The sequence below is a fragment of the Paramisgurnus dabryanus genome, chromosome 6 (genome assembly GCF_030506205.2).
Source record: "Paramisgurnus dabryanus chromosome 6, PD_genome_1.1, whole genome shotgun sequence".
NCBI classification, from domain to species: Eukaryota; Metazoa; Chordata; class Actinopteri; order Cypriniformes; family Cobitidae; genus Paramisgurnus; species Paramisgurnus dabryanus.
Genome location: NC_133342.1, coordinates 34,818,869 through 34,841,460, shown reverse-complemented (window position 1 = coordinate 34,841,460; position 22,592 = coordinate 34,818,869). Strand labels below are relative to the sequence as shown.

Sequence of the window (22,592 nt, the reverse complement as noted above, 5' to 3'; positions counted from 1 at the left end):
TCTCAGTGCCGAATTTCCCTTTTATTACGTGTCTTTTTTCCAGCACCAACTGGGCCAGCAACAGTAACTGATCCTGCATCCATTTGGGCTTTCTTTTTCGTTTTGGCGAGTTCATAATCACCATCATTTATTTATTACATTATTAGGAAGGCTTCTTTAATATGGGCAACATTTCCTTGCTTTAAGTAGTCTATTTAGGCTAATAGGATGTACATTAATCAAGCAAGTGTTAATGCAATGTCGTTTTTTATTATTAGGCAATTGGCGGTTTTCATTTGTATTAGGCTACCTTGATTTAATTTAATTTAATTCACGACTTTTGTTTTATATATGCATTTCGATGGCATTACTATTATTATTTTGTATAAGACACAGACATATTTCGATGTTGTAATTCCATGATTTGGTGCGTCTGTGTTATGTTCCGCATGACAGCCCTGTCATCTAACAACCAATCACCGTGGTCATTGCGAGGCAGCTCGTGCATGAGAACTGACGTCATCCGTAGCAACGAAGACTCACTCTTAGTTTAGGAGTTATCATTTTTCCTTACTAAAAGTAGGTCTGAAAGGCGTTGTGAATAACTTTTAAGAGAAAACTCCTAGCTAAAATCTTTTAGTGCGATTTAGGAGTACTCTTAGTGATAAGATAAAATGCTTTGTGAATACGGCCCCAGAAGTAACTGTAATTAGATTACAAGAAAAATAAGAGTAATCCCTTACTTTACTTTTTCAAAGGAAAAGTAATTTAATTACAGTAACTAATTACTTAGTAACTAGTTACACCCAACACTGGTTGCTGAGTTGCTGTTCAAACAAAAAGCTTAAAAAAGAACCATGCGTTAGGATAACAGCTTTATTTTAATAGACATGTAAAACCATATTTTGGCGGATTACTTTCATTTTTTTAAAGTTTGCTTGCCATTTAGTCTTAATAATTAACGGTAAACAAACTTGACTTGCTGTTCTCGAAGGTAGATCAAACCTTAGGTCGGGCTCGAGACCCCAGTTCAAGTAAAAGAACAGAAGAAAAAAAATGAGCAGTGAAGGAGAAGATGAGAAGAAGGAGGGATGCCAGATGAATTGCAGCTATGGACGGAGGCACGGAGACTCCGGTTTACCATATGCTTTTAATAATGATTGACACAGGACTGTTTCCTTTCAAATCTACGTTAAAAGTTTATTCGTTAAAATATTACTGCTGTAAAATAGTTTATTTTTATCATATTTTGTGGTTGTTTCTAAAAGCCTGTAATTACATGTCAGTCATTTGCGATGTCATGGAGTTGAATGTCTTCACCCGTGACGCATTGACATGATTTGCGAGATAAATTGGCAAATGATTCATGAAGTCATACCTCTGCAATTATTTGATCGTTTATGTATTAGAAGTACTGTATGCTCAAACTCTAATGACAGTTATGTGATCGCCGATGCGCTGGTAGAGAGAGAGAAAGACAGAGAGCGTACCCGTAGAAAAGAAGCTTAAAGGACAAAAGATTCAACTATTACGTAACTATTATACGCATTTTCTTTTCGGGATGTTCTTGCGACCCGGTGGCAACTTGTCCACGGCCTGGTACTGGGTCACGACCTGGTGGTTGGGGACCTCTGTTATATACTGTTTACAATTAGAATACAAACAAAACAACAACATAAATTGACTGCAATAGCAGTCTAACATTTTTTTATTTGAACACTGCAACCGCACTTTAAAGGCGCTGTATGTAGTTTACAGCGGCCTCTAGCGGTGATGTTTCAAATTGCAACCAATAAGTTTACAAGCGCATGCTCGAACTCATGAGCGACGGCCAGACTGAGATGTACAGTAACACACCGGAGAAAGCATCACACAACATGCTGGAAACTAACGAAAACGATTAGTGAACTACACTGAACAATTTCAGTATAACAGTAAAGCCCGGTATATACTGTGCTATTTTAAATAGTCCTTTAGGGTTGTTGCTTGCCACACTTTGCGATCAATATCGTAGTTAAGTCCATGTCACACTGCATAATCTCAGTTTCCCTCAATGTCAGACTGTACGAGTTTAAAGACTTAAAAAAAAAGCGGACGCACCCACACAATCGCGTCTGTAGTTTTACGTCATCGATCTACGACGGCTGGGCGAACACACGCTAAAGGCTAGCAAACCGAAACAACATCTAAAAAACTAAAGCACATAATCAAAATATATTTGACATGCTTTGTAGTAATGTTAGCTTACCTGTCCAAAAGGATGAAAGCCAACTCCGGATCCGTTTTTATACCCAAAACAAAGCGGAGGTTTCTCCATAATTCAAATGCCCTGCCAATGTTAATCTGTGTTTTTGCCGAAGTTGATCCGATTCACGTTTGTCCTTACGAGCTTCAGCAGATAACTTTTTTCTTCACAATATGTGGAGTTTGTGTTGAAGTCTGTGTTGTGCTGGGAGCAGGTCGTTTCAGTCTGTTTTCAGACAGTGTCGTCGCTGTTGAGCGCAAAGTCAGTAGACGAGGCGAGAGGCTCGGGAGCGCGCATGCAGGTGACGTCATTGGATTTCGCGCCAAATCCGGCCCGGTACTTTCACATAAAAATAATAATATTGTTTTCAGAGGTAATAGCAAAACCCGCAAAGTGGATCATTTTAATGTGAGATTACAACCCCTTCACACAAAGGCAATTGAAAAGGGATTAGTTTAAGTAGATACACTGCGGACAGCTCCTTTAACACGCTACAACCGTAACAACTATAAACAAAAACAAATGAGTGTCCTCTAACTGGACCTAAATACAGTTAATCCTGAACAGGTTTACATGGAAAAAAGTGTGGGTCTTCATTTTTCTACATGGACCGGTAACCCTGTGCCCTGATAAAAACCTCACCATCAGATACCATTGCACAAAAACAGTATTATAATAACAACAGAGAATAAACAAACGTTAAAATTAAAATTATCTTTATATTAGAAGATTTAATTTAATTTAATTTAAGAATTAAAATCCCTCTCAAGCTTGGATACTTTCGTTTGAAAATGATTTTCCACATTTGTGTAAACGTTAGTGATTTGAGAAAGATTCTTCAGTGATATTGTAAACCTTCGCGCCTCCATTGCTCCAGCAAGCCAGAAGTCTGTTTATGCTACTATTTTCTATGGGAAGTACGGCTGTAACGTTAAATCGTGTGTCCTATTAAAAATATCTGTCTGAAATCAATTCTGAATAGCAAAGCTGCGATTCTGTGTTTCATGCACAGCTCATTTGTGCATGAAACACTCGTTAAACAAAATCATTCAAAATATTATTTATTATTTAACAGGCGTCCTGTCCCACTGATATAGTGTGCAATACAGAGTCTATTGTTGTGGCGAAATCTCCACGCCCCTAAATGTGACACGAAACAAAACAAAAACGTAACTGGTTGCTTTATGTGTCAGTTATGCGGCCTCTTAGGCTTAGGCGGTCCTTGGACATTCAAGGCGACCATGGCTCAACAGACCTTCGATATGAAGGTCTGGATAGTAACAGATACATTAGAAATTTTTAAATGTGCAATCAGGGAGTTGTAGCGGCAACTAGCGGTAAGACTGTAAATTACAACCAACGCCTCAGTCCAGAAGTCACCCGTCCTTTTCGAAAAACGCATATTAAAGCTATTGTAGCCGCTACAGGACAAACACGTCATCGTCTGAAACAACGTAGGGACAAAAAAACAGTTTGTCCGTTTAGGGCTACTTTAGAAACATGACGCAGACTTCCATAAGCGGTTAATTTAATGGCTCATTTTAAGGTAATAAAAACATGCTTCTTATGTAAGGTCTTTACACATCACTGGAAACATCATTATTTATATTATATTGCATTTTTGTCAAGAGGTCCTCTTAAATTGTATACATTGCACCTTTAAAGAAAAATGCTATTCCACAATCATTTATACAAATTCTGTAAACTACATTAAAAAAAATACCCTGGATCTCCTTGTTGTCCACGTGGTCCAGTTGGTCCTGCGTTACCTGGTGGTCTCTGCACTCCTCAGAATAACAACAAATCATTCTCCAGATCTCTGTATTTACACATAAAGCGTTGACCCGATCACTTCAGACATTTATTCACTCACCTCGATCTCCCTTCTCTCCTTTAGGCCCACTGATTTGAGCCAATAGTTGCTCTCTAAACTGAAGCAGCAGAAGAACACTGATGAAGGCCACTTGTTTCTTCAACATACTAAGTGTTACCAGCAAGAACAAACTCATTAAAATCTCACACTTAGCATCTAAGATAATACAGCTTTCCACTCCCAGCCTTACTGAGGCAAATGACACAGCCATCACACGTCTTGCCCGCACCATAGTAAGTAGCCCTGACCATCCCCTGAACCGGTTCTTTATTCTACTCCCATTTGGCCGCAGATACAAAACCTGGACTGGAACAAAGCGCACTTTAAGAAAAGCTTTCTTCCATCAGCCATCATTGCTTTAAACAAATCCCTGTGATCATTTTTCATCCATCTTTTGGGTAATGTTTGTCTGCACTGTTCACCTTTTTGCTTGTACTGTGTGAAAGAGGTAGGGAAACTAGAGGGGGGGAGGTATGGTATGGTTCGTATTATAGTATGTTACATGTTATATGTATGAGGCTAGGCGAGAGATGTTAACATCAGATGCTGCTGTATGTCTTCTTGGAATGTGATGATGTGTGAAAAAGAATATCCCTAAGGGACAATAAAGATTCTATTCTATTCATGTCTTTGATGGACTCATTTAACCAGAATGCACTGCACGAAACAGAGTCATTAGCTCCACCCACTAACCACTGATCAATGCAGCCTTCAGCTTCTTTTACCGCTCCACCTGCTCTTAAATCAACTCAAGTCAACTTAAAGTTAGCAAGCAGACAATCCCAACCAAAGAATAACTCAGCTTTTACTCTCTCGGAAGGGGAAAATCACCAAAACCCTCAACAAAAGATGACTAGAACCTGTGCAGTATGTAGATAAAAGGACAACAAATTCAGGTCACTGGGAGTTTTTATTGTTTACCTCAACGCGACCCTCAGTTGACACACCACTAACAGATTACTCGAAAATTTTAATATGCAGCCAGCACTTGTGTCAGGAGGACTTCGAGTACTGTTTTTCAGCCCAGTTTTTCCGCGGACTCATCATTTGGCTTAGTTGTTGCTTGTTTTGTGTAACTACGGTAACCATACTACATAGAAAGTTATTATCATGTTATTATTATGAACAAGAGCAAAGCAAGCTAACGTTAGCTCTTCCTGTGCAGCTGTCAATCAATGAACGATATCATCTACTGCAGGGGTGCCCAACCCTGTTCCTGGAGATCTACCCTTCTGCATATTTTAGTTCCAACCCAGCCTTAACACACCTGACTCTAATTTTTAGGTAGCCCTGAAATGCTTGATTGCCAGGTTCAGGTGTGTTTGAATGGGGTTGGAGCTGAACTGAGAGTTCCGCTTTAAAGCACTTGTTTACAGTGCAGCTGCCAGGTTTTACAGACAAAACAGATTTTTACATGCTGTATTTTTGTGATGTGATGTGTACAGCACTTTTGTAAATTTTACAATAAAGTATTTACAGTGAACTTATATCGGCTAAATATTAGGGGTGTAAATAATCAATCGAACCGCCCAGTTATCCTCCCACGGTTCGGGATGCACGTGCACCGCAGTGCATTGTGTTTGATTCGACCACGCATTTCTAATATAGTTTGGTGAAAAAACAACGCATTAAACTGCTAATGTATGGTTCTGAATAAGCTTTGCCCGTGTTAAGGTGAGAGTACCTGTCCAATCAACTCGTAGTATGCAAATCTGTTGCCATCCTCACAGTTCCTCCTCACGTGTTGGTGTTTGAGTGTTGCGGACCGTTTAGCCATGGCAAGCGAAGGAGAAAAGACGCTAATAGAGGCACCGCCAGCTTCATTTAAGTCTACTGCAGCAGCGATGCTCAAGAAAACGTGGACAAAACTGTAAAATGTGCAGTGCCGTGTGCTCAAGGCAATACATCTAATATGATGAGTCGCTTGCGCCGTCATCACCAGGGGTGTTGTTGATGGCACGCTATCGCAGGTGAGACCGAAACAGCACACATTGCCTTCTGCCTTTAAATGTTAACAAACTGACCTTTTTGCGAAACTTGAAGAGGGCACAGAATATTAAAAGTAACCCAGTGTTCTAAGCTATTTTATGTTAATTTTGAAGTGCACTGTATGTTGGTGCATGTAGTATATAATACAAGTGCTCTTAAGTGAAAATGTTGATTTTGCCAGAGGTTAAAAACTGCTTAGGTTTTTATTTTTGTAAAGAAGCCTGTTGTTAAAGAAGTGTAAGGTGTTTGTAACCCAATAATTAATTTTATTTTCTTTGAATTTGACAGTAGCCTTTTTGTCCCCATAAACATACACACACTGAAACGTCCCGAAACCATGGCCCTAGAACCGTGATACGCACCGAACCGTGAGTATTTGAACCGTTACACCCCTACTAAATATCGAGTTACACTTCAATCTAAGAGAAACACAAACTAAACTTGTAAATTGCCACCCAAAGTGTAATTGTTTTTTTTTTATTTGTCACTCATCTTGCATGTTTGTTATTATGTTCACTGTTTAATGTTGCAATGGTTACAGGCAAACATGAAATGTGAAGCTGGCTTGAAGAGTCTTTTATTTTGACTATTATAAAAGATCTCACAAACAAAACATTAATTTAATAAAACTGATAATACAATGACATAACAAATAATGGCGATGTTACTTGTTTGTGCATATTTAACTGTAATGTTATTTTACAGTAAATATATATTTGACGGTAAGATGAATACATTTGTGTGAATATTACACATATTTCTAATAGTGTATTAATACTGCAGATTTGTATAGTTACTTATACAGTATCTTAAAGAAGCATTATTTGATTTCTATTTCACATATGATATGATGTGGATCATTTTGGTTACAACCAACATCATCCCAAAAACCTGAATCCACTGTGAGAGCACCACAGTCTTGTGCTCCCCTATAATCATCAGGTTGACCTGAATCCCAATTGGTGAAAGTCAAGGGTTTTCCATCAATGTCTACAAACTGTCCTTCTTTATCTCTGTCTGTGACTCTAACATATGGCTTATGACCACTTAATCCACTGGCTACCGATAATCTTAACAACGCTCGGTTTTCATCAGCATTTCTTGGCAAAGCAATTGTTCCACCATTTTCCTTGCACCATTTAATCCCATTATCAAAACTTTCTACAAGGCCATCATAAACAAAGTATTTCTGTCCAATCTTTCTGAATGCATCAAAACTTGCAAATTTCTCTATCATGGCAATCTTGGCGTTTAGATGCTGGATCTCAGATTTTAGAGATGTTATGTCACCTCCAAGATGCCCTAAAAACAGAACAAATTACATTTGTAACAAGATGTTTTTAAAGTCATTGTCTCAAATTTCCATGATGGGATGGTTTTAGTGTGCAAATTTGTCATATTCTGCCTTTTTTGAAATCTTGATTCTGTTTTTGAGATTTTCAAACAAACTGCTCTTCTCACATGTTAACAGTGGCATGAGTCCAACATGGGAGCAGTATTTACATGGATTTACCATTAAGAGTCTTGCTCAAAGTGGTTTTGTCCAGTTTTGCCATCAGTTTAATGCGCGTGTCAAGCTTTGTAAACACGACTTAGGACGTTGAGCGTGTGTAAGCTGTAAAATTTTTGTAAATCTCAATGCATGTTAGAGCGTCAGACTCCCATGAAGTGATAATCGTTGCTACTCGACACCACTTCGGCATACAGCAGAATGGACTACATACACAGCATGTATTGTGTGTATTACACAGAATAGCATTTACAGTAGATAAAATCTTTAGTCCTATTCGGACGGTACTTCTTTTTTTATATGCTTTAGTTGGGCCCAAGCAGATGTATAAAATACATCTGTTGTGGCAAAAAAAAAAAAAGATCTAATGTTATCAAGTAGTTTAACTCTTGTAGATATACCTAAATAATATTAATGAAAAACAGTTAAAGATGTGTAAGAAATGGATATTACAGTACTAGTTTTATAAAAACAGAATTATAAAAACACTTTTTCAGTTTAAACTACTGAATCTATCTCTGACATCATGAGTCTATAAAACTCATCAATGGTGATGATCGACAAAAGAAAGCTTCATGCTGCAATGCATGCTGGGTATCATCATAGTACTAAACAAATGTATGACTCCCAGCATGCATAGCAGTTGATCGTTTTATCTGAATTTGTTTGATGATTGTCACCATGTTTGAGATTTGTAGGATGAGTAATGATATCTGAATGTGTAAGTATTTTTTCTGCTTATCTTGTCACAGTGGATTTACACACCAGAACAATTATAATGATCAAAAATGGATCCAAATCATCATGTAAACAGCTTAATTTTATCTCATCTTGACATCTTCATAAAAAGCAACCAATTTCAATATAACTTTGAAGCACATATTTCTTTTCCAATGCACCTGTGTTTCTACTTATACACACAAACACTAAAAAAGAAAATAAAGATTTAACTTAGTAAATGTCAAGAGCTTAACTAAAGTAAACACTGATCACAATAATGGTGGTTTGTTGAAATTTCAATATTTTATTCAATATTATTGGAGGGTGCAAACCTGATTAATTAACATTAACAAACAACTGTTTTTAACATTGTTTCAATGGTTGCATGCTATTTGGGTTCTTATGAGGATGTTGGCAAAATACATTTGCATGGCTCAGTAATAAAATGATGCATTCGGAAGAGAAATGAAGAGAAAATTTGTATCATTTTATAATTGTATTAGTATTTGTTGCTATGTCAATGGGCCATTTTAAAATTTTTCGTGGCTTTCTGCTCTTTATTTATATCAGCTTCGCTTGCCGACTACCCCTGTAAATTTTAAAATACCTTATGAGAAACATTTACAGTCTGAATAGGGTTTTGGTTATCTCATCATAGCAGGTGAAGCTGACTCTTTATCACCAGAACTACAGGTGTGAACAGAGGCTTGAAATATGTAAATACAGGTAAATACTACATCACATTTCATCCACATTTGGAAGGCAGAACAATGTAAATTTAGAATCAGGGTAAAGCTTTGAAATATCTAAACTTCTTATAATAAGCTTAAAATAACATACCTTGTTGCCAATATGCGCCAGGCTTGCCAGGTGGGCCACGTTGTCCCTGTTCACCTTTTAGGCCATGTAAGCCAACTGGTCCCGGCATACCTGTTAGGCCAGGTGAGCCAGTATAGCCAGGTGGTCCCCGTTCACCTTTCAGGCCAGGTGAGCCAGTAAAGCCAGCTGGTCCCCGTTCACCTTTTAGGCCAGATGAGCCAGTAATGCAAGGTATGCCACGTGGTCCAATCATACCAGTTATGCCAGGTGAGCCATCGAAGCCAGGTGGGCCTGGTTGTCCCTGGTCGCCTTTTGGGCCTGGTTGTCCCTGGTCGCCTTTTGGGCCAGTTAAGCCTGTGACAGAAGGTTGTAGTTAAAACACAAATCTTTATCTCGTCATCACATTACTCAATGCACTTGAACACTTAAACTCTCACACAAACTTTACGAAATGCAAAACTGGGAGGCCTTATTTGGGCAAGCACTGGCATTTAAGTAAGTACATCAAATATTATTACAAGCAAAGGGACTTACTTTTCACTGCTGCCATCTCTTTCCTGACAGACGATTGGTGCAAATAATCTTATTCACACTTTCTTACAATTGGCAGAAGCTTTTTTCTAAAACGACTTACAGTACAGTGCATTACAAGGTATCCATGTTTTATAAGTATGTGTGTTCCCTGGGTTCAACGCAATGCTCTACCACTAAGCTAGACAGAAGCACATATTCTACTTTACAAACACACTATAAGAATAGAAAATAAAGCATTTGAGGGATAATATATTAGCAATTTATACTTGTTCACACTCAGTGCCTCCTATCACGTGACCTTTCTCCATTTTTTCAATCACCTCCACTTAAAGTCAAAGCACGCTTTAGAGCAGGGGTGGGCAATCCCTGTTCTTGAGCTCCAACTCAATGCAATTATTTGGAAGTGACATGTAAGTGTGTTTGGTTAGAGTTAAAGCTAAACTCTGCAGGACTGCTGACCTCAAGGGACCTGGATTGGAGACCTCTGCTTTAGTGGGTCTATTAAAAGTCAATGGGCTGATTGGAGGCAAGAGAATCTCCCTCTGGAACTCTACTGGGGATGTTGTTGTTTCACAATGTTACTTCTGAACAACAAACAAAGAAATGTTCCTGGCTACTTATAATAACCTAATATAACTTATAACGTTAAATGCTGGTTCACCTGGGTCACCTGGGTCTCCTCGGTCTCCTTTAAATCCACGTGGTCCAGGCGGTCCTGCATTACCTGGTGGTCCCTGCAGTCCTGAGTAAAAAAAACAAATTATTCTCTAGCCCTCTGTTTTTATACTGTAAAACTTTACTGTAAATTTGCAGTAAATAACTGGCAGCAGCTTCACCTACAAAATACTGTTATATTTACAGTTTTTACTGTTTATAGAATTACAATGCAGTACTACAAAAAATGTGCAGTTTTCAGTGGCTGTGTTTCACGAAAACCTAGGGTATGGCAAAATTTTACCGTACAAGAAGGCCATTCTCAAATAACGAATATATGAAACCACATTATGTACATACTCCACCAACCTGTACAAAATCATTCTAAAACTGCACGGATGTACACTTACAGACAATACGCAATACAAATAAGAAACAAAAATAGAAACTGAAAATCATGGTTGTTTATTAAGGCTTTTTCAAATGTTGTAAGTCTTAACTAAGTGCAACTCCAGTAACAGATAAACTAAAACAAGATAATATCAAAACAAAACTCTGACCTCCATTCACAAATCTTTAATAAACACACAATAAAGACTTTTAAATGATGTGATAGAGCACACGAGTTAACCAACTAAGACGTAAACACTAAATAAAACTCTAGTAAAACAGGGCTAAATGCAAAACAAGTCTTACCTTTTGTCGCCGTGCAGTTTTTATTCCATAAGTGGCCATATTCAAAAATGCATGCAAGTAATTAATATAGCCTACAATTCCCAGTGGAACAGAACATGTTTATTTGTTCATAGAGAACAAATCATATTACTTCTGGAATAATGTATGCAATATGCTTAGCTCGAGTGTGGGGGAGAACTGTGAGTCTGTTTAAATGTTAAAACAAAAACGGATTTTACTTGTGAAAATAAAGATTATAACAGCAGCGGTCATCATGAGACCTCCTGCAGGGGAACCCCACTATTATAGATTGTGTTCGACTTCAAGCTGCGCTGCAAGACTACAGGCTGATGACATCAAACTACCGCGAGGGTGAGTCGAGAAATCATCAGAAGAGTTTGCTTTCGAACCGGTCTCGCGGCACTTTGATGTCATCCGTCTGTCGGTTCCTGTGTTATAGCATGAAGCCGAACACACGTGTAAATTATCCCTATTAGTGATGTACCAATGTTCAGATATGTTCTACTAAAAATATTTAAAATTATCTTTAATGAGCATCATTATAGCCTGTTGATTTCTGATGTTTTGTCTGAATGCGCTATACCCTGCCATATGCAAACGCCGCCCTTGGCAGTTTTTACTGTATTCTTGTACATTTACAACAGAACAGTGGTCAAACTTCTTGTAATACACTGTATATGGACAGCAAACAAATCGTATTTGAATAATTTACAGAGAAACACTGGTAGTTGTAACTGAGTTCCTTGCCATGTACTGTATTTTTACAGGAGTGCTGCTGTAAATCATATTGCAATACTGTACAAACTTTAAACTTTTTTTAACCTTATTTCATTGAGCTGATTGACAACTTTAGACAATAAATATCTTCGTTTCTCACAGTGGCATTCATACTAAAACACTGCTGCTATTGATGAAGGATAATTGAGTCAAGTGTGAAGTGCCACAGTAAAAGAAAACACAGATCATGATAATGGTGACTTTAAATTTACATTTCAGTAAAACAATAACAAAAGGCTATATAATCACTAAATGAATCATTTAATTCTATAATTACCTGCAACACTGCTTTATTGTCACTTTTACTCTATTGCAGGGGTGGGCATTCCTGGTCCTGGAGGGCCACTGTCCTACAAATTTGAGCTCCAACCCTATCAAACACACATGAAAGCCATATCCAAGTCATCCTACAGCCTTTAATTAGATTTTTCAGGTGTATTTGATTAGGGTTGGAGTTAAATTTTGCAGCACAGTGGCCCTCCAGGACCAGGAATGCCCACCCTGCTTTATTGTGTGGACCCATATAAACGCAGAAGTGCTTGCTGGAAGATGGGTCTTACGCATATTGTCCTGCCCTAATATCATAGGCGGAAATCCCTGGGGTGGGGAGGCCGGGGGGTACAGGACCCCCCATCTGAGGGTTGCCCCCAAAAAATATCATTAAAATGTGTAATGAAAATAATTTAATGATTAATAATACTTAAAATAGTTAGAATAGTTAAATAGCAAGAAGTAAAACAATACAAATGCAAACGGAGCAACAACAAAAAACTTTGTAAACATTTTGATTCCCCCCTCCCTTGCCTCACAGTGGTTTGGTCCACTGCCAACGCCACACAGTCGGGTGGTTGAGAAGTATACGGAGCCGACGCGTTAATCAGCTATATTCCTACAAACCAACGTTTTCCATCACTTATCAGTTTAACCTCATATGTTTTAAAACTGGACTATTTGGACATATAAACATGAACATATTTCGTTTTATGAGAACAGAAGCAGATAAACAAACAAGAAAACATTTTTATGCATTCATTCAGAGGCGAGGCAAAGCTGAAAGTAACAAATAACATTTACTCACGTTGCTGTAATTGAGTTTTTTTTTTGTGTACTTTTACTTTGAGTAGTTTTAAAATCTGTACTTTTACTTTTACTTAAGTATGTTTTGTTTAATGTATTGTAAGCTACTTCGCTACAGTTTAAATCCGTTACGGAGTAAAGAAATAAAATAAAATACAGGTATACAGGTCTGGGAAGCTAGAATACAATAAACGTGTAAAGGATAAAAGTATATGGCACTCATCTCATTATATGCTCATTTAATCTAGGTATATAGTTTAATAAAATAATGTATGTTACCAGCAATACATTAATTACAACCTTACTATAGTGATTTTATTTACTAGCTGCTGACCTCATATTATTTTTGCTTCAAAAGTGCATAACTCACCTGTAAAAATCATTAAACAATTCCATAAATGTTTCTTAGTTATAAAAAAGCTTTTTGTTTTATAAACTATTTGTTATTGCACTTTAATTGTAAAGATGTTCCTACAATAAAGAGATTTATATTTCCTTGTCCTCTTTGAACTATACTAGAAACCTCTCCCCACTGTAAAAAAGTAACTTTTACTCTGAGTAAAATTAAAATGCCTTACTTTTTACTTTTACTTGAATATATTTTTAGACCAGTAACTTTACTTTTACTTAAGTAAAATATTATTAAAGTAACTTTACTTTTATTTAAGTAGAATATTTTATTACTCTTTCCACCTCTGCATTCATGTGTATTAAAATTACATTTGCGACCGTTCATAGAGAAAAAGAAACGATTTCTATCTGTACACATTTCCTTGCAAGTACAATTTTGCCTGTATTATTGGTGTCCCCTTCAAAAATTGTTCTTGAAAAATGTTATGTTTATTCCCCCCCCCAACATTTAGATGAAAATTTCGCCCCTGCCTAACATCCAGTGTTATCTTGATTGACAGTCATGTGATGAAATGGCATAAGGGCCTTTATGGAAAATGAACAATCACACTTGCAACCCAGCCATTGTTGTCCTCAATAGCACACAGCACACCTTTCTCTTTCGCACTACTTCGTAGCACTGAGTGTAGGAGCAAGAGTTGGCTGCCATGCTTATGTGAGCTCTCTACAATCTAATACAAATCATTGCAATCACATATTGGACCATTACTTTAAGGTCAGCATTTGGTCAATATATGCATTTAGTCTCCATATTTTGAATATTGGACTTGTGTGACGAGTGAATTTGACAGTTTCATCGTGTCAACTGTTTGAGAGGCTTTTGGGCCTGGTGGGCCTGCCACCTCTATCTTAGTACATCTTGGTAAGATTGTGGAATCATGCCTCCCATAGGAAGTAAACAACCATCAGAGGATGATACAGTTGTAACCATGGGTGTGTTGACCCACATGATGGATCAGCAGAGAGAATTTTATAAGGAAATGTTAAAACAACAACAGGACAATTTCAAGAGCTTCGTTCAAATTATTATGGATGGAAATGCGAAAAGGTTGGATGATGTGATTAGAGATGTGCAAGAATTAAAAACTAGTCTGCAGTTCACACAAGGCATCATGGATGAGATGAAAGCTAAGAAGAATGACATTGACATAAAAATTAGATCATTTGAGAGCAGCATTTCAAAATCAAAGCAGGAATTGGAGGATCTGTTGGAGAAGTTAGATCAAATGGAAAATCATTCAAGGAGATCTAATCTACTAATTGATGGGATCACAGAGGAAAAAGGTGAAACAATCAGTGGATTGGAAAAGAAGATTCAACAAATGCTGTCTAATAATTTGGGTCTGGATGGTTCTACAATCGAGATGGAAAGGGTCCACCGGATTGGCCAATTCCATGAGGGAAGAAAGCCAAGAAAAGTTGTTGTGAAGCTTTTTAGATTTAAAGATCGACAGCGTATCCTTTCCTCCACTAAGAAATTAAAGGGTACAAACATTTATATCAATGAAGATTTTTCTGATTTGGTGCAGCAGAGGAGACGTGAACTGCTGCCAAAACTGAAAGAGGCAAGGGTGAAAGAGCCAGTTTAAGGTATGATAAGCTTATAATTTGGCCAGCAAATGGACAGAAGCAAGCATCTGAATAACTGCTCATGACCGTTAATTTTTATCCTGATGTTTGTGTTTTGTTTTTGCTTTGATGTTTTAATCTTATTAATATGACAAATTTACTTTCAAACTTGCCTAAGAAAGGTTTAGTTTTAGCTCATTTGAACATTTGTAGTCTCAGAAATAAGGTACATGAAATTATAAACATCTGTTCCAATGGGATTCATGTATTTGCTTTATCAGAAACACACTTAGACTCCAGTTTTGATAATTCACAGCTAGCTATTGAGGGGTATAGACTATTTAGAAAGGATAGAAATCAAAATGGTGGGGGTGTTGCATTCTATATTAGAGAAAATATTGTAGTCACTCCAAGGGAAGATTTGATGAGCAGCGACATTGAAATGATATGGCTACAGTTAAATATTCAGTTTAACAAACCCATTTTAGTGGGCTGCGGTTACCGACCTCCCAGTTCGAATGTAGAGTATTTGGAAAAAATATGTGATAACATTGAGAAGGCATCTGCTCAAACCACAGACATCTTTCTGTTGGGGGATTTCAACATTGATTGGTTCTCAAAGAAGTGTTATTTACGTAAAAAGATGATCACTATAACTAATGCTTCTAACCTTAAGCAGATTGTAACACAACCCACAAGAATTTCTCTGAATGGTAAATTCAAATCAACATGCATTGACCACATTTTTACAAATGTGTATGAGTTGTGTTCACATGTCATCTCAGTAGGAGTAGGATGCAGTGATCATAATTTAATCATCACAACAAAGAAAACTAAATTGCCTAAATCTGGTGCAAGGATTGTCTATCGAAGGTCTTACAAAACGTTTGATTCTAATGCGTTTGTGGAAGATGTTGAAAGGTCCACTTGGTCGGCGGTTTGTGACGAGGAGGATGTTAATGCTTCTTTACGTATTTTCATGGATAGGTTTATGAAAATAGTTGACAAACATGCACCAATTAGAAAAAGGTCGATAAAAGGCAATAATGCTCCTTGGTTAGATGCCGAGCTAAAATCTATTATGAGGGAAAGGGATAATGCCAAAGCTGAAATTCTAAAATCTAAAAGTGATATGGATGAAAGGTATTATTGTATGTTGAGAAATAAAGTGACAAAGCTAAATAGATTAAAAAAGAAAATATATTTTAGTCAAAAGATTAGTAACTCATCAAATAATAGCAAGCAATTGTGGAAAGTGATAAATGAAATAATGTGTAAAAAGCCAAAGTGTTCTAATAAGTATTTGGAAACAGCAGCAGAAATAATCACTAAACCTTTGGATATAGCAAATCATTTGAATGACTTTTTTATAAAGAAAACAGAAATTTTAAGATCTAGTATGTTATCATACCCTGAGGATTCACCTTGTAGTAATGTGAAGAACATTATGAGGAATAAATCTTGTTCATTGACATTTGGTACAGTTAGAGAGGAAACTGTTGAAGGGATGTTGCTCTCTCTCCCAGAGGAAAAAACTGCAGGTACAGATCACTTGGATGGCAAATTTTTTAAAACTGTTGCTAACATCTTATGCAAGCCTATTAGTCATATTTTTAATAGATCTGTGATAAGTGGGGTGTTTCCGGAAATTTGGAAGCAGTCCAAAATTATACCTTTAGTGAAAGATGATAGATTGGGTCTCACTGAATCAAACTGTAGACCAATCAGCATTCTACCTATATTGAGCAAAATATTTGAAAAGTTACTTTTTAATCAAATGATGCAGTACTTTGTATCAAATGATTTGCTCTCCAATTCACAACATGCTTATAAGCCAGGACACTCCACTAACACTGCATTGGTAGAAATGATAGACCAGTGGTTAACTTTTATGGATGACAAAAAGCTTGTGGGTGCAGTGCTGCTGGATTTCACAGCAGCCTTTGATGTTATTGACCATGACATTTTACTGTCTAAGCTTAAGTGCTATGGGTTTTCACATCTATCTGTATCATTGATAAGCAGTTATCTCTCTGGTAGAAGTCAGCGGGTATTTTTCAATGGGAGCTTTTCTGATTGTAAACAGTTGTCATGTGGTATTCCTCAGGGCAGCTGTTTGGGTCCATTGTTGTTTTCTGTGTTTGTTAATGATCTGTCACATGCTGTGTCAAGAGCAGATGTTGTACTCTATGCAGATGATGCTACAATGTTTTATGCATCGCCCACAATAACGGACATAAATTGCACCTTGCAGAGTGAACTTAATGCCATTACAAATTGGGTGAAACTTAATAAATTAGCTCTCAATATATCTAAAACTAAATGTATAGTCTTTGGTACTAAACATATGCTTGGCATGCCTTGTAATTTAAATTTATTTATTGATACATCTGTGGTAGAGCAAGTGAGTCAGACTAAACTCTTGGGTGTGAAGCTCGATAGTCAGCTCTCTTGGGTTGATCAGATTGACCATATTGTGTCTAAAATGGCCAAAGGCATTGCTGTTTCCCGGAGATGTTCAGCATATTGTCCACCATTAGTTATGAAAACAGTTGTCCAGGCTTTAGTTCTGTCACATCTGGGGTACTGCCCAGTAATTTGGTCCAGTGCTGGACAGGAACATCTGAAAAAATTACAAATCGTACAGAACAGAGCTGCAAGGGTAGCCCTTGGTTGCTCTTTTCGCACTAGTGTGGATAAAATGCATACTTGTTTGGGCTGGCTTAAGGTGAAGGACAAACTTAATATAAGTCTTTTATGTTATATGCATAATGCTCTATTTAAAAATAATTCAAAATCTTTTGTAGACAAATTGGTTTTTAGTGGGTATTGTCACGGACATGTAACGCGTCAGGTGAGCTCAGGTGTGTTAGTGGTTCCATCTGCAAGGTCCAATTGTATGCTAAGAACAGTATTAGTTAGATCGGCATCTGCTTGGAATAAATTGGACTTAAGAATAAGGCATATATCCAACATATGTCATTTTAAGAAGACTTTAAAACAGAGGACAATTAATAGTCTTATACCAGTTAATTTGTGACTGTTATAGGTAATGAGATTTTTAAATGCTGTATGTGTGATGTGTATATGTGGATAAAAGTATACATGTGGCTATGTTATATGTATGTTAAACCTATGTATGTTTTACTTGGTGTATTTTAATTGTGTATATGTTTTAGCACTTTGTGGGCCCCAGGAAGACTAGCAACCACATTGTGGAAGCTAATGGGGACCCAAATAAATAAACAAATAAACAAATAAACACAGGGGTGTCCAAATACCCTGACATAGCACATTATAGCTTGAAAATAGGACCATGATGGGTGAAGTTTACAGTAAATTCTTGTAAATAAAGGCAATACCTTAACGTGCTATGCAACTGGTTTATTACCTCCCATATTGCATTGCAGTTTACAATATGACACTATTACATTAACTCTTTCCCCGTCATTGACGAGTCATCTGGTCAATTAAAAGAAAACATTTGCATGAAAAAACGTTTTCCTGATGAGTTTTTGTTAATTTGTAATACCGCGATTATTCACTAGATGGACTTACCCAATTTATTAAAAACTAAAGCAAAAAAATTATTTACTAATTTTATATTCCGTTCATGTTTTGATAATCGTTCTGAATCTGATCGCTAACAAAATTCCTTCACAAAAATGCAATTATTTCAGCTTTTTGCTAAATATATATATATATTTTTTAAGAAAAATACACATATTTAAGATTTTATAAGCACAGAAAAAATATAGATAGGATGAGACCTTTTTTTCCGTTTTGTTTATTATTTGTTTGTTTACAGTTTTACAGTTTATATATGAAGCATTGACTCGATCCCTTCAGACATTTATTCACTCACCTCGATCTCCCTTCTCTCCTTTAGGTTCAATGTTTTGAGCCAATAGTTGCTCTCTGAACTGAAGTAACAGAAGGACACTGATGTACGGCTTCAACAGCAACACCTGATAGATCACAGTGGGAAAACCTTAGAGATTATTTCAACTGAAAATATACTTGTTTATTTAATTGTGTGACAAGACAAAGAAATATATATACAGTATATACTGTGTATATATATAGTCGCTGTCTGATGAAAACCATGTATGTCCATTTTGCGATTTTTTGACTGATTGAAGGTCAGGTTCATTTCCGTATACAGTATGCTTCACATATCTAAATGGCCAATGGAATGTTGTGAAATCATGTCATCTGATTTTCGAGTATATCCATTTGGTGTCAAAGCTGTCAATGACGCTCCGTATCTCCCGCCCTGTGGAAGCATCTCGCCGGTCTCGTGAAATTTCATCGAAGCTCAGCACTGGATAGCCGAATAAACATAGCCTGATGAGACAATGACTTTCCTTCATCGAGGTAAACGTTTCCCCCCTGATGCCAGACATACGTCTAGGAGTGACAAAATTACGGTAGGACTGTGCAAAAAAAGGATCTGTCTAGCATTACCATGTCAGTGTATTGATTCATTGTCCCTTCATAGTTTGCAAGAGACATTTAATAAATTTATAATTAATATTAAATAAACTAATCATATTTAATAAACTAAGATGTAGGCTATTTAATAAACTGAGTGTATTCATCTGTCAATATGAAACGCGACTTGGCCATTCAAATTAATGATCAGAAGAACGCGTATCGACCACCGTTACTGTAAAATATGCACGTTTGTCCATTTAAACTCAATTTTGGTCAAATGTGGATTATATCATTTCACTGGCAAGAATATGGTTACATGTGAAGATGCCGTGCCAAGTATGACAACCCTACATTCAACTGCTTTTGAAATAATGTTTTTTTCACTTCCTGAAAAGTAACCGTTTTGGACATCCGTGAGTTTCATTGGGCAGCGACGATATGAGTCTGAAATTGTCTGAAATTGAGTCTGAAATTGTCATTGTAGGTGCATGTCCACTGTGAGAGACATAATCTAAAAAAAAAATCATATTTATTTGTATGATACAGCTGCAAATAAGTATTTGAACACCTTTGAGCTAGAATTCTGACCCTCAAAGACCTGTTAGTCTGCCTTTAAAATGTCCACCTCCACTCAATTTATTATTATCCTAAATTAGATGCACTTGTTTGAGGTTGTAAGCTGCATTAAGAGACATTTCCACAACATACAATCAGTAAGAATCCAACTACTAACATGGCCAAGACCAAAGAGCTGTCCAAAGACACTAGAGACAAAATTGTACACCTTCACAAGGCTGGAAAGGGCTACGGGGAAATTGCCAAGCAGCTTGGTGAAAAAAGATCCACTGCTGGAGCAATCATTAGAAAATGGAAGAAGATAAACATGACTGTCAATCTCCCTCAGACTGGGGCTCCATGCAAGATCTCACCTCCGTTCTCAATGATCCTAAGAAAGATGAGAAATCAGCCCAGAACTACACAGGCGGACCTGGTCAATGACCTGAAAAGAGCTGGGACCACCGTTTCCAAGGTTACTATTGGTAATACACTAAGACGTCATGGTTTGAAATCATGCATGGCACGGAAGGTTCCCCTGCTTAAACCAGCACATGTCCAGGCCCGTCTTAAGTTTGCCAATGACCATTTTAATTAGGGCTGCACGATAAATCGCATGTGTTTGTCACGTGCATCTCGTCAGTAATGCCGGTTCCTTGATTAGTATTAAATCACCAACAGCTGTTTTCAGATGGAGCAGCTTTAGCTGCAAAGAGCCGTAGTTCACTGACAATCGGGGCAATTTCGCATTAATTACCGCGGACGTATCGCCTGCGATATGTATGCGATATGGTCCAGCTTGGCAGGGAACTACGGCGCTGTGCAGTTAATGTCGCGCCATCTGAAAGCAGCTGTTGGCGATTTAATACTAATCAAGGAACCGGCATTACTGACGTGATGCACGTGGTATCACATGCGATTTATCGTGCAGCCCTAATTTGAATGATCCAGCGAAGTCATGGGACAAAGTCATGTGGTCAGATGAGACCAAAATATAACTTTTTGGTCATAATTCCACTAAACGTGTTTGGAAGAAGAATGATGAGTACCATCCCAAGAACACAATCCCTACTGTGAAGCATGGGGGTGGTAGCATCATGCTTTGGGGGTGTGTTTCTGCACATGGGACGGGGTGACTGCACTGTATTAAGGAGAGGATGACCGGGGCCATGTATTTCAACATTTTGGGCAACAACCTCGTCCCCTTAGTTAGAGCATTAAAGACGGGTCAAGGCTGGGTCTCCCAACATGACATTGACCCGAAGCACACAGCCAGGATATCCAAGGAGTGGCTCTGTACAAAATCCCTCCTGCAGTGTGTGAAAACCTGGTGAAAAACTACAGGAAACGTGTGACCTCTGTAATTGCAAACAAAGGCTCCTGTACGTGGCTGAGTACGACTGTTATTTGTTCCGCCCCAGGTTCTTTTATTTTTCTTTGGTTTTGTGCGCCCGAGCTTGGTTTAGAGTCTGGGGAGACGCACGCTATAAGTTTGAAAAATAAAAATAAAACTAAGCAAACATGTCTGAGGAACAGGGCAGCCACGTCACTACAGTCACGTGACTTCAAGCTCGAGCCGGAAGAGAAGACAATGCTTCTTAACTAACAGATTCTGCAATAAAACGAAAATCACAAATTTTGAAAAAAAAAACGTTGTTTCTCATTTTCTCGAAACTTCTGCTGCCAACTTGTGACACTGGTGTCCGTGACAGGTCACATTTGTTTGTGAATAAAAATGTATGACCTACAAGTTATTGAAACTAAAGCACTTTATGTAAACTACTCTGAAATACTGTAATAAAACCTCTGCTAAATGCTTCAAAACTGTAACAGACCTAACATGTGAATCAATACTATTATTATTATTTTCACACTAAATAGATTTTATTTCATTATTGTTTTTGTTTTTTTTAAAGAAAACATTTACAAAAGCAAACTTTATGTCTCATGATAATACTGAGGAAATACACATCATTATGTGTGATTTATAAACAGGAAATGCCTGGCTCATGGCACAAATAAAGTCTTGTCAAACATTTTAAATCTTGCTCAGCTCATAACATTTAAGACAGAATTTTACCCTAACAATGTAATTTAGTTTTATTTTTAATACTTTATTCCTATTTGTACATAATATACTTTTTGTTTCAATGTCTTGTGAAGATTGTAATTTACTACAGCATATCGTTAATGCAGAATTGTTTAAATATCTCAAATGAGCTTTTCTTCTATTTTATATTAACATTACAGTAAAAAACATTTGTAGCATACCATATTCAGACTGTAGTCATTAAAAGTATAGACATAGTATTATGTACAGTATAACAAAAAACATGTGTTGCAACATTTTGATAGTTCAGTTTTCTAGATATGCTCATACTGTATAACCTTTCATGTTTTTTCTATGTAATAAATTGTTTGAATTAGTTTTCAATTATTTTGAAATAGCATTCATTACATACCATTTTACTGCGGGAGAAGATCACAGCCAATGTTAGATGTCCAAGTTATCAAAATCACACAATTGACTGGAAAGAGGATGCTCCTACTGCTTGTAATTAAAGGGCTTGTTGTTGTTGATTAAATGGATGAGAAACCGACCCACCCATTTTAGATATACTGCCTGGACAATGTGCACACATGCAATGCACTTCCAGACTGGACACCATCACATCATGACGAGATATCAGCAAATAATGTGTTCATGACACCACAACAAGTCCTAAATGGGGAGATCTTTTATCAAC

The 22,592-nt window shown here is 37.2% G+C and overlaps 2 protein-coding genes across 3 annotated transcripts in view; one reads left to right on the top strand and one right to left on the bottom strand.

The window, feature by feature from the left end:
• The first annotated feature begins 3,559 nt into the window (after window positions 1–3,559).
• Window positions 3,560–22,592, top strand: part of dapk3 (death-associated protein kinase 3) — a 100,871-nt gene continuing 81,838 nt past the window's right edge. The window contains exon 1 of the mRNA XM_065277108.1: window positions 3,560–3,570. The gene's annotated coding sequence lies outside the window, so the exon portion shown is untranslated. The remainder of the gene's footprint in view (window positions 3,571–22,592) is intronic.
• On the bottom strand, window positions 6,639–22,481 carry LOC135767422 (uncharacterized). Of its 2 annotated transcripts, none has more exons than XM_065277129.2 (5): window positions 22,308–22,481; window positions 18,719–18,821; window positions 10,331–10,411; window positions 9,157–9,489; window positions 6,639–7,388 (listed from the first exon to the last, which is right to left on the bottom strand). In XM_065277129.2, the coding sequence occupies exons 1-5, from the start codon at window positions 22,308–22,310 to the stop codon at window positions 6,907–6,909; spliced, it is 1,002 nt and encodes a 333-aa protein (XP_065133201.1). In that variant the 5' UTR covers window positions 22,311–22,481; the 3' UTR covers window positions 6,639–6,906. The 2 variants fall into 2 exon arrangements, with proteins under 2 accessions (XP_065133201.1, XP_065133202.1); XM_065277130.2 differs by having other exon boundaries at window positions 6,641–7,388; window positions 10,340–10,411; window positions 22,308–22,479.